The sequence below is a fragment of the Leptodactylus fuscus genome, chromosome 1, assembly GCF_031893055.1.
Source record: "Leptodactylus fuscus isolate aLepFus1 chromosome 1, aLepFus1.hap2, whole genome shotgun sequence".
Classification (NCBI taxonomy): domain Eukaryota; kingdom Metazoa; phylum Chordata; class Amphibia; order Anura; family Leptodactylidae; genus Leptodactylus; species Leptodactylus fuscus.
In genome coordinates this window covers 152,373,144-152,386,008 of record NC_134265.1, presented here as the reverse complement: position 1 = coordinate 152,386,008, position 12,865 = coordinate 152,373,144, and the positions used below count along the sequence as shown (strand labels likewise).

Sequence of the window (12,865 nt, the reverse complement as noted above, 5' to 3'; positions counted from 1 at the left end):
GCAGCGCCACAATGGTGCATTTCTGGTCACATGTTCATTAATAAACGCTTCATATACCAGCTTCACATTTAGACCTCACTAACAGCAGTATTTTGCATCAGTATGTATACACCAAAGCCAGGAGTGGGTCCAAAATCCCCAAACACACAACAAACCGACCATGCACAAATCTTTCCATCACTCTGTATATAGGTACTTTCCCCTCCTGGTTTTGACTTCCAAGTTATTGATACAAAATATTGTCATTTGAAAGTGAGCTCACACATAGATTCTACATTTCCATAAAGGCATAGGGCTCCTTTGACCTAATGTATGGGGGGGGGGGGGGGATACAGATGTGGATTGGCATCCCTTTTTGTAACCCACCTATACTGAATAAATGAAAAGTAAGCCATGCCCGATACCTTGTACTACCAAAAACTGTTGTATTTATGAATTTGTATTGCCACCAGGTATCAGTGACAACACTGCAGATGACAGGAATAATGGGGGGGGGGGGGGGATGCATCATAATTGTTATACCACTTTTGTGGTGTGAAATATTGTGGCTATTTAATTCCACTAGTGACTTTCTGGAAAGTGGGCTGGCGTAGATTTGCACCTAGACACAAGGGCACTGGGAGGATGTGCCTAATTCATGAATTAAGTGTACCCTTCTGCTGGGGCAGGGGACTACAGAACCTGTCAATACAGAGTATTGGAAGATAAAACTGAACATCACCTGGCGTTGTTATCCAAACATAGATATTCCCTTGGGTCTTCTGCACTTGCATTTGTAATTTTCACACCTTTATCAATAAACAATCCTGCCTAAAAATGGGGAAAAAAATAAGAATCTTTATACAGAAAGTCAAGGCTCATTCTCCTTAATATATTACATTAAACTACTTCTATTCCAAGCAAATCTAAAAATCCACACCACATTCAGACTATGTGCCGATTCCCTCTAGAGTAGTTAAGGGGTTGTTTCATCACACATTCTTGGAAACATGTTAAGAGTTAAAGCTAATAACAGGTCAGTTATATATCAGTAGGGTAGTGTTCAACAATAGCCATCAATACAGCCACCCAGAAGGGAGAAGGTTAATGCTGTTGTGTCCCCTGCTGATTGCTAGATTAGACATTGATGGCATTGCTGGAATATTCCACCATTGTTCATGATGACAGAATATGTTGGAACCAAAACAATAGCAAATAAAGTAGCTTTTTGAGTAAGCAGAGATAGAATTACACGTGTATTACCTTAAAGTTAGAATGGACTCGGTTATTGTAAAATATACCAAGTGGCGTGAGCTCCGATTTGGTATCTGGATAGAGCCCGTGGGATTCTCCAGTTGAAGACTTGTGGAATACATACCAGATCCCTGCATCCTTTAATATAGAAAGATATTTTTTAGCTAAAGCTCATCACATACAGCAATCAGATAGAGAATTAAGAAGTCAACAATGATGGTCAGCACCGAGGCTGGACCACTACTACCCAAGTACTCCAACACGTCAAACTCTAAGTATCCATGAATGGAAAAATCATTGGGATACAAAGGGAAAGAATATATAGGAAAATTCTAAACCTACCAGATACACTACATAAAATAATCATCAGGCCTTATTCACATTGTGGTACCACAGACATGCTGCAATTCAATGCCTATTTTTCCCTTACATGAAACCAGTCAGTGTGGACAGATAGAGAAAAAAAAAAATAATAATTGTAGAATAGCCTGTATTACATAGGACACAGGCTTAAGAGGTTCTCCAGGATTTGAATATTGCTGGCCTATTCTTAGGTTAGGTCATCAATTTTGATTGGTGGTCATCCAACATCCAGTAACCCCCATAAAATGAGTACTGGAGTGTTCCACCTTGGTGTAATAGGCCGGTGACATACAGTCCTATGAAAAAGTTTGGGCACCCCTATTAATCTTAATCATTTTTAGTTCTAAATATTTTGGTATTTGCAACAGCCATTTTAGTTTGATATATCTAATAACTGATGGACACAGTAATATTTCAGGATTGAAATGAGGTTTATTGTACTAACAGAAAATGCGCAATATGCATTAAACCAAAATTTGACCGGTGCAAAAATATGGGCACCTCAACAGAAAAGTGACATTAATATTTAGTACATCCTCCTTTTGCAAAGATAACAGCCTCTAGTCGCTTCCTGTAGCTTTTAATCAGTCCCTGGATCCTGGATGAAGGTATTTTGGACAAACAATTCAAGTTCAGTTAAGTTTGATGGTCGCCGAACATGGACAGCCCGCTCTCAAATGATCTGAAAACAAAGATTGTTCAACATAGTTGTTCAGGGGAAGGATACAAAACGTTGTCTCAGATTTAACCTGTCAGTTTCCACTGTGAGGAACATAGTAAGGAAATGGAAGACCACAGGGACAGTTCTTGTTAAGCCCAGAAGTGGCAGGCCAAGAAAAATATCAGAAAGGCAGAGAAGAAGAATGGTGAGAACAGTCAAGGACAATCCACAGACCACCTCCAAAGAGCTGCAGCATCATCTTGCTGCAGATGGTGTCACTGTGCATCAGTCAGCAATACAGCGCACTTTGCACAAGGAGAAGCTGTATGGGAGAGTGATGAGAAAGAAGCCGTTTCTGCACGTACGCCACAAATAGAGTTGCCTGAGGTATGCAAAAGCACATTTGGAGAAGCCAACTTCATTTTGGAAACAAAGATTGAGTTGTTTGGTTATAAAAAAAAGTCGTTATGCATGGCGTCCAAAAAGAAACAGCATTCCAAGAAAAACACTTGCTACCCACTGTAAAATTTGGTGGAGGTTCCATCATGCTTTGGGGCTGTGTGGCCAATGCCGACACCGGGAATCTTGTTAAAGTTGAGGGTCGCATGGATTCCACTCAGTATCAGCAGATTCTTGAGAATAATGTTCAAGAATCAGTGGCGAAGTTGAAGTTACGTCGGGGATGGAGATTTCAGCAAGACAATGATCCAAAACACCGCTCCAAATCAACTCAGGCATTCATGCAGAGGAACAATTACAATGTTCTGGAATGGCCATCCCAGTCCCCAGACCTGAATATCATTGAACATCTGTGGGATGATTTGAAGCGGGCTGTCCATGCTCGGCGACCATCTAACTTAACTGAACTTGAATTGTTTGTCCAAAATACCTTTATCCAGGATCCAGGAACTGATTAAAAGCTACAGGAAGCGACTAGAGGCTGTTATCTTTGCAAAAGGAGGATCTACTAAATATTAATGTAACTTTTCTGTTGAGGTGCCCATACTTTTGCACCGGTCAAATTTTGGTTTAATGCATATTGCGCATTTTCTGTTAGTACAATAAACCTCATTTCAATCCTGAAATATTACTGTGTCCATCAGTTATTAGATATATCAAACTGAAATGGCTGTTGCAAATACCAAAATATTTAGAACTAAAAATGATTAAGATTAATAGGGGTGCCCAAACTTTTTCATAGGACTGTATATACACAAGTACAATGGGTATATAAATCTTTTTCATAGGACTGTATTAGATAAGTCATAGAAGCAGTATAAACTGGGGAGCTTATAAAAGAATTGCAGGACAATTGTTTTTCCTTATACCAGGAGGTACATTAGTCATATTTAAACAGAAGAAAAAAAAATCTGCAGCAAAAACCATGTTTCACATGTGGATTGGATCACAATTTCACCATAGGCATCAGACAAAAAAAAAAAAAAAAAAAAAAAAAAAAAAATATTCAAGGCTATTGCAGACATACCTTTTATTCAGTAATCCTCCCAGTCATTTTTGAATTCGCCCGCTTTTATTGATATACTAATTAGCCTCCACAGTGCACCCGGAAGTGTCTGTGATGTTCCCTGAGCACTGCTTGTGTGAGCTATGTAAATGGGGGGGTGAGAGCAGGGAAGGTTGATGAGTTACCAGAAGCAGCCTTCCCTGCTCTCACCTCCCAGTTTACACAGATCACACAAGTAGTGCTCAGGGAACATCACAGACACTTCCGGGTGCACTGTGGAGACTAATTAGCATATCAATAAAAGCGGGTTAATTAAAAAAAAGGGTGGGAGGTTTACTGAATGAAAGGTATGTCTGCAATAGCCTTTCTAAAGGCTACACAAATATATGCTTAGTTAAAAATCACTATAGCCAATGAATAGAATCCCCTGCGAGTGGTGGCATTTATAAGTCCAAACTTATACCGAGTGTATATGTTTATAGCCTTTAGAAAGGCTATGCAAGTATATGCCTAGTAAAAAATGAGTTTTCCCAATGATAGCGACCCTTTAAAATACATAAGTCCTCACAGAAATAATCAGATTCAAAATCTGAAAGCGATAGAATAGTTTGATACAAAAAATAAACAATATTACAATTACTGCAAAGGTTTCATTGTTAAAACTTGCCTGAGAGCCAGCCGCTGCATTACTTATCAAGTGATTGTTAGGATTTGCTATCCAGAATGTTGATACTGCCCTAAAAAATGCATTCAAAGCAACAAAAGAAGGTTATACATAAATACTTTGCACAGAAAGTATAAAATGAAATAAGCCAATCGAAGAGTTGACTGTTTATACGGGCAAAAGCTAGGATTTTATTTTTTACATTTGTCAATCGAAAGAAAATGATATTTTGAAAATAAATAAAATATATATTGCCCACTCCAAGCCTTAAAGCTGGCTCTACCGGATGTATAGACCACGATTAAGCCAGTGGTGGAAATGCCAAGACACACACACACACGCACACACACACCAAATTGGATTGGATTCTAGCGAACCCCATGCCCACTTCATGGCATGTGCGCACCACGGTTTTTAACCACAATTTCCAAAATGGGCGCAGTTTTGGAAATCACAGCATATCAATTACACCTACGGAAACACCAGCGGTTTTCCCATAGGTATAATTGAAACAAAGTCCGCAGAGGAAATCTCTGAAATTCCTGTCTAAAGCGCTGCAGAAAGAACTGCAATGTGTTGCCACCACAGCTTTTTGCTGTGGGACACCCTGTGAGGCCTTAGCCTAAAGAGGTTGTGCCATTAAAGTGTAACTGAGCATAGGTTTATGTCTGCATCCAGTCTCGAGTCCGATGAGTAAAATTTTAACATTGTTCTCACAGTAGAGATGCAACAGACAGACGATTTTACCACAGAGAACACATACAATATACACTCAGATGAATCAAATGGTCATGTGTATACGGGGAGGAATAGCTGTCAGCTGGTGCTAGGTTTACACTAGTGTTGCATCTCCACTGCGGAGGAGCGGACTGCTAAAATAGTGATAACACACTGATTATGGGGTCCATCACTTTAAAACAGATACCTGCACAGAGAACATTTTTCAATTATAAAAAATGCAATTTTTCAATGGATGTCCGATGCAGATGTGAACAGAGCCTGAATAAGCTACTGGGGAGGTTGTATAGCCAGCTTACGAATAGCAAGAGGAAAGCCTTGTTTTGAAAGGAGCAACAACATTGCAGTTTATAAAGCCAATCTGAGCATCAATATCAAAAATGAAAGCATGCAGTATGAGACAAAGTACTATCATGGAGGCAGGCATTTCCTGAGAGTAGACAATCTGCAAGAATACATGGCTCACACAGTCTACATATGTATTTAGACATTCCTGCGTCCAAGGGCAAAAATCTAACACAAGGCCCTACCATGTGCCATTCATAATACTGGTGTGGCTATATATAGCAATCACTAGACCGCCTTTGGCACCAGGGCCCCGGTTTGACTAGTACCTCTTCTCCATTCACCGTTATACCTCTGACTGCACTGCTCAGTTTTTTTTTTTTTCTTTCCTTTAAGTATTTTACTAAAGCGTACTACCAGTTATTAAAGAAAATCATAAATGAATGAGTTTGAATATAGGAAACCTTGTGATATATATCTTCTCCACTTACTACACTGCTTACCTCATCCTTCACTCTAAGTTTGTTTGTACCGAGCCCATCACTGTATACAGCTCACATATAGAACTCTTGAGAGGGGAGGGGGAGGAAGAGGCCCTTAACCGATTTATTGCCTCATTGTGTGCAGTGGTAGGGTCTGATCTTAAAGATCACCAATGTTAGAAAGGTTCCCTCACTCAGTCTCAGAGTGTGGCAGCTATTATTAGTCTCTATAGGCTAATATGTAAAAGCAACAGATCTTGAAAAAGGAGAATGAAATTTGTGTTAAGCATACATTACAAAAAGTTTTCTTCATAAAATTATAGTACAGGAAGGGGCAAAACAGTGGCTCAGTGGTTAGCACTGCAGCCTTGCAGCACTGGAGTCCTGGGTTCAAATACCTCAGGAAGAACATCTGCAAGGAGTTTGTATGTTCTCCCCGTGTTTATGTGGATTTCCTCCCATTCTACAAAGACATACTGATAGGGAAAAAAAAAAAAAAAAAAAAAAAAAAAGTACATTGTGATCCCTCTATGGGGCTCACAATCTACATTTAAAAAAAAAAAAAAAAAAAATATATTATAGTGCAGGTGAATGTAACAATTGTTTTATAACTGGAGATATGCTTTAAAATCCACAATAACATGAAAAGCGTTTTTTGCGCTGTCAAATACTTACATGCAGTCAGTGGCTGGATTAGGAACATAGTTTCCATATACTTTATCCCTCATAGCTGTGCACACGCTGTTATTTCGGTCTGTGGGTAATAATGTGCCTGGCTTGGTAACAAGTCCAAGGTTGTGAAACAGTGTGTTCCTTTGTTCTATGCCATCCTCCAGAAAGAAACAATGTCCCAGCGTGTCATAGCCAATTGTGTCTTTTATCTGCCCAAAATCAGAAAATATGTAAGCTTTTAATCTAAGAAATATTCCAACCACTCAGTAAACACACTTCGGTACTATTCCGTTATCGGGCCAGCAGCAGCGCAGTTCAGCAGCAGCTTTCGGGACAGCAGTTCAGCAGCGGGAATTACAATGACATCCGAGGACTGCTGGCCCGATGCTTGTGCCCAGTAACCAGTACATCGATGACCCCCCTCCCCCATCCTTCTCCTCCTGCCAGTGCTGCCCCCCAGCTCTCCTTACATCTTCCCCGTACCCTCTCCCCGCCACACGACTAGGCCTCACCTCAGCGCTAGTACCGAGACCGAAAGGAAAGACACCGGGGCTCAATCCAGGCCCTGACAAGAAACACGCCGACTATAGGAACGGTGAGCTACAGCGAGCCGGAGGGACAAACTTTCTGCAGCGTCCGGCGGCTATCTAGTAGCATTCATTGCTCAAGATTTACGGTGAGGCCTATTACAGGGAGAGGGTACGGGGCAGATGTAAGAAGAGCTGGGGGGCAGCACTGGAAGGAAGAGGAGGATGAGGGCATCGATCGATGTACTGCCTACTACACACAAGCACGGCCTCTATCATCGGGCCAGCATCGGCTTAGTCATGTGGCGGGGAGAGGGTACGGGGTAGATGTAAGGAGAGCTGGGGGGCAGCACTGGAAGGAGGAGGAGATGGAGGGGGGGTCATTGATGTACTGGCTACTGGGCACAAGCATCGGGCCAGCAGTCCTCGGATGTCATTGTAATTCCCGCTGCTGAACTGAACTGCTGTCCCGAAAGCTGGTGCTGAAATGCGCTGCTGCTGGCCCGATAACGGAATAGTACCCACACTTCCTTACTGGCATTCTGGTTTGTCACTGCTTTAGGGTTTTTTTGTTTTTTTTTCCTGCAGTACGTTTATTTGTTTTTTTAAAGCTTGGTAACCATGCACAGATTACATACAAAGTAGATCAATCATCTTATGGCCTGCCAACTGTAAGGGGGATACTACCTTCTGTCATAACAGTCCACGCACATGACCAAATGTAGGTCCCAACTCTGATGCACACATGGTCGTGTGCACTGACCCTCACTCTTATTTTCCTCTTGCCACTGATATAAACCTGCAAACACCGGTAAGGCCGGGTTCACATCTGCACCCCGGCCTCGTTATGCAGGTTCCCGTTTCCTACCCGAAACTGGGCAGGAGACTGAAACCTGCAGTCAGTTTTCAAACCCATTCACTTGAATGGGTTTGGAAACTGTCCAGCCACGAGCGCCTGTGAGCGTTTTGTGCTCTCTGCTGCTAAACCAGTTTTTTTTTTTTTTTTTTTTTAACCAGAGAGTTGGACATGCAGGACTTTGTGTCCGGTTTAAAAAAAAAAAAAAAAAAAAAAAAACACTCACGCACGCACGCACGCACGCACGCACGCACACGTCAGTATAACCTGTCATTTATCCATTGAAATGTCAGTTTCTATGCCAAGTCAATAAGGCAGTCCTATGAGTGAGTGACAGTTATCTCCGTATGCACAGTCATTGAGGGGAGGCGGTCAGTCACTGATCGATACACCTTCACTTCTCAACATAGAAAGAGCAGATTTCAACTGAACCTACAGGCCATACTGAATATTTTCCCATAAACCTATATATGAACCCTTTTACTCAATAACATGCTGCCTGCATGCAGGGTTCCTCTGTCCGCTTGAGAAGTCGGACATCTTCTCTTGCGGACAGGGAAGGACGGGCACAGAGTGCAAAAGAACGCACCCGATGCCCATTCAAGTGAATGACAGGTGTCACGGACACATCTAGTGTCCGTGACAGATTTTGAGCGGACACTAGGAGCGGACACTACATGTCAGGCACCGACGGTAGTGTGAACGCTCCCTAAGAATGGCCTGAGTTGGCCTTATACACAAATACAGGACCAATTCTCTCTTCCTCATGATGAAATAACCATAGTAATATTGTTAGGGTATTAATCTAACTAACTATATCTCTCTGGCACATGAGAAAAATCTAGATAAAGGCAATTGGCCACTTACACAATTAAAATGGCTACCGGATAGACAGTGAACAGAAATGTGTACATCCAATATTATACAGTGGTTTAGAGCTGAAGGCACAATCTTGCGTCCGTCAGCAAGGAATTCTTTCAGTTACTGCAGTTTGCAACTGTTAAACTAACCTAATGAAGGAAAAATAATTTTAATGCATTTTCCCCCAAATTGTAAACTTACGCCAATACTAAAACTGGGTATTGCTAACTAAACGTTAAGCCATTTGTCTTCAAGGTCTGTACATGTTCCAAGAAATTACTGGCTGCTTGGCAGGAAAATCGAGCGTCGCTGATATTTCTTTGTAAAGATTTTGCAACAGTTTCACAATTTGGAAAGTTTTAGATATGAAAAATAACTTGAGCAAAATAATCCACAATGATTACTGGAGAATTAACCTGGATTTTTTTTCTTCTTGGAGAGAAGAGGGTTTTTTTTTGTCTACTTTGGAGAAGGCAATGTTATAGAAGGTTGTCATACAACAGTTTAACCATCTTGAAAGCCAAATTAAAAGGAGGAGTCTTCCCACAATGGACAAGTACCCACTATACACAGGACTGATGGAAAGAGTCGCGTACTGTACTCTGTGTCTAAGGAGCTGTTCCCACAGAGTAATGTGCCGCTCATTTAGACACGTAAACACGTGTCAGAGCGAGGCGCTTCAAAACAGATCCCATTGACTTCAATGTGTGACGGCTTACGCGTGCTACCCATTGAAGTCAAATGGTTATAAAGACTCCCATTGATTTCAATGGGTAGCACGCGCAAGTCGGCACCCATTGAAATCAATGGGATCTGTTTTGAAGCGCCTCGCTCTGACACGTGTTTTTGTGTTTAAATGAGCGGCGTGTTACTCCGTGGGAATGGAGCCTAACAGTCCCATAGATAGTGAATAGGGCATTACTGTGTGTGCGCTTCTTCACAGCCCCACTCAGACTCCTCCTCTTACATCAGACTCCTCCTCCTGATCAGTGGGAGTTCAAGCAGTAGGGCATTCAGTGATCAGTTTATCACGTACACTGTATAAAAGTGCTAAATGTCAATTGTAAGATGAGATAAGGATAATCCTTTAATAGTCCCCCTACAGAGAAAAGTGCTGCTTGAAGTACTTTTCCTCTCCGCATGATTTATGAGGACACCATGCAGAAAACACACGGACCCCCTTATAATCTGTGGGGTCCGTGTGGTTTCATTGCTCACAGCATTCTAATGCGTTCAGTATTCCGTTTGGGGAGTCTTCAAGCGGACTCCCCGAACGGAATACCGAATGCAGATGTGAACCAGGCCTCAGCCTTACATAGCATTTGGAAAACTAGAAACACAAATAACTGGAAAGATTTAGCATTCAAAAATTGGAAAACTGGACGACAGACCCTTTAATATTCCACTTATTGGATGACAACCAACTTTTACAGTAGGACAAGTATGTCAGGTTGAGTGGTATACATACCAACAAGCCATTTGTCGCATGGACTGTGACACATCTGGAAAAGCTATGGTGAATAGACAGGCCTTCCACATAGGTTCCAGGACTATAGCCTCCAGTTTCATCCACATCCCCACACAGGTGAAAATGCACAGGGTAACTTCCCATTACTTGCTGACCCATATGCTTCAGCTCAACATGGGACAAATGAACAGAAGTGAAGTTCTGTAACACCTACCAAAAAAAAAAAAAAAGTACAAGATTATGTAATTCAGCCCTCAGTGACCACAGGGAGGAAAGGGGGGGGGGGGGACAAAAACAAATACACAGCTTCTGTAGTTACTGTATAGTTAGAGCAGGGTGAGCCAGTTGATGGCTATTTATGGCAGATTTCATTATTAGTTCACATTTCCCAGGTATATTCATAAAGAAGCATTCATAACCTTTTCCTCATTCCTGGAGGTCCCAAACAACCCTGACATAATAGACTGCAAGGAATAGAGTCCGATGGCCAATTTTACAGAGTTATGGAGGGAGGAACCAGACATACAAAGTAGAGGAAAGTTTTACAATTCATTTAAATAATCTTTGTAGGTTCACTAGTTATTTTTCCAAGATTACTGTGAATTCCATATTACGAGCTACACGTAATGAGAGAAATGACAATTGAATTATGGAAAGATGAAAGCATTGCTACAATAAAATATACACAGAAAAAAAAACAAAAAACAACACTTAGGCCAGTCATGAATCAAACACAGAGTCTGTGGGATCTTTAGGGGGAAAAAAAAAAAAAAAATTTTGGTAGTGTGATCAGAGGCCTAGGTCTAATAAACACATAAATTGCAACATAAAAGAAACCAGTCAGGTGTTTTTTTCACCCTAAAATTACCCCATCTTGGGAAGCATAAAAGTAATGACCTTTCCTATGGTGTCCCTCACCAAGATTTCTCATATTGAAATGTCAAGTTTTTAAAACCTTCGACTGCCACATGCAAATTTCCCTCAACTATTCATGTGGGTGGGCAGCAGCTTCATCTAGTCATTACCAAATCACACCCTATGAAGCGTGGCTGACATGTCCCATACTGTCAGACGTCAGCCTGATGCCCTACCCAACTGTCAGCGTCACAGGGTGTGATTTAGTATGATGACTGCGTGACTAGGTGAAACTGCTCCTGCCCAGTGACTAGTTAAAGGTGTATTTACACCTAAGGATTTTATCTATCTATACTGCTAGCTTATGTAAAAGTAAGAGGTTTCCTAAATACATTACTTTAGAAATAGAGACACAGGAAAAAAAATGCTGTGAAATTATACCTATACGGAAGATGCTAGCATTTTCTGTAAGTATAACTGACATGCTGCGATTTTCGAAAACTCGGTATTTCCACTGCAGATTTTTTTCTGGAATTAGTGGATGGGATTAGGCAGAATCCCTTTCAATTTGCACGTAGCGTTAAACATGCTATTTTTTGCCACTGCCAAAATGTGGGACCCTGGCTTTAAAGTAAATTTTCATGTGCTAATCTTAACACCCGACAGGTTCTCTTTAGTGAATTCCTTTGGATTAGTTGCTAAAACAGCAGCAGCCGTTGTCTAGCTCTGACATGGAAAATATCAATATGTAACATATATTTTAAGTTATTAATGGTCCAATTGAAATTTAGTCAGAATGAAGTGAACTATACTGTGCTACATATTTAAAGAGTACCTGTCGTTTCAGATCCTTTGTTGTAAATTAATAGTTCAGGGAAATAAACTTTGTAATACTGTAATCCTATCTATCTATCTATCTATCTATCTATCTATCTATCTATCTATCTGCTTTTTTCTGCTGTTATGGTTTCCTCTCCTGACCGATAAACTGCTCATTTCACTGCAAGACCTGTCTTCACTGATATCAACCTGCAGGTCATAGAACTAAGAGGAGGAAGCAGGAAAAGGAGAGAATTAAAAGCAGGCATTCTGGAGAAGATTAGAACAAAATCTCTCTCATCAGAGAGTCTTTATTCACATCTATACTGGTCACTCCTGCAAAAGTGTTCAAGAGAAAAATCTCATTATTACCATCTTACCGGTACCATTTCCTGCATCAGACTATATGTGCTTGCTCGCTCACTGGGTTGCTTAGTCTCTGCCATCTCGCCTCCCCATAGACCTCAAAGGAATGTGATCAATGAGCGAGTTAAACTCATCCTCACAGTGAAGAAAGATCTCTTGGTGGAATAAGTTTACCAGGCACGAGAGGCTATGACAAGGTTTCTTACATCTATCTAAACAATGAACGGCATCTCATACCGATGGTTAGTGTTAACCTAGCTCAAACCTGGATTTCATTCATTTAAATCCCTTCCCTTTCAATCCAGAGGAAGGCCCTATTCAGTGCATCACAGGCTTCCCTGTAGGACCCTGTAGGAAAAAAAAAAAAAAAAAAAAAAACGCAGCATTTTACAGTACATGCAAAGTGGATGGGATTCATGCAAATCCCATGCCCACTTTGCAGAAAAAAATAGCAGCGTGGACACGCTGTAATTTCCAAAATAGTCGCAGTTTTGGAAATCGCAGCATGTCAATTATATCTACGGAAATGGCGGCAGCTTTCCTATAGATA

General features: G+C 41.1%; 1 protein-coding gene across 1 annotated transcript in view; it reads right to left on the bottom strand.

Moving 5' to 3' along the window:
• The window catches only part of CEMIP2 (cell migration inducing hyaluronidase 2), a 100,787-nt gene that overhangs the window by 37,298 nt on the left and 50,624 nt on the right, over nt 1-12,865 (bottom strand). The window contains exons 8-12 of the mRNA XM_075278799.1: nt 10,276-10,485; nt 6,567-6,772; nt 4,390-4,459; nt 1,243-1,371; nt 722-810 (exon numbers count right to left, since the gene is read on the bottom strand). Coding sequence (XP_075134900.1) covers nt 722-810; nt 1,243-1,371; nt 4,390-4,459; nt 6,567-6,772; nt 10,276-10,485 — 704 coding nt within the window. The remainder of the gene's footprint in view (nt 1-721; nt 811-1,242; nt 1,372-4,389; nt 4,460-6,566; nt 6,773-10,275; nt 10,486-12,865) is intronic.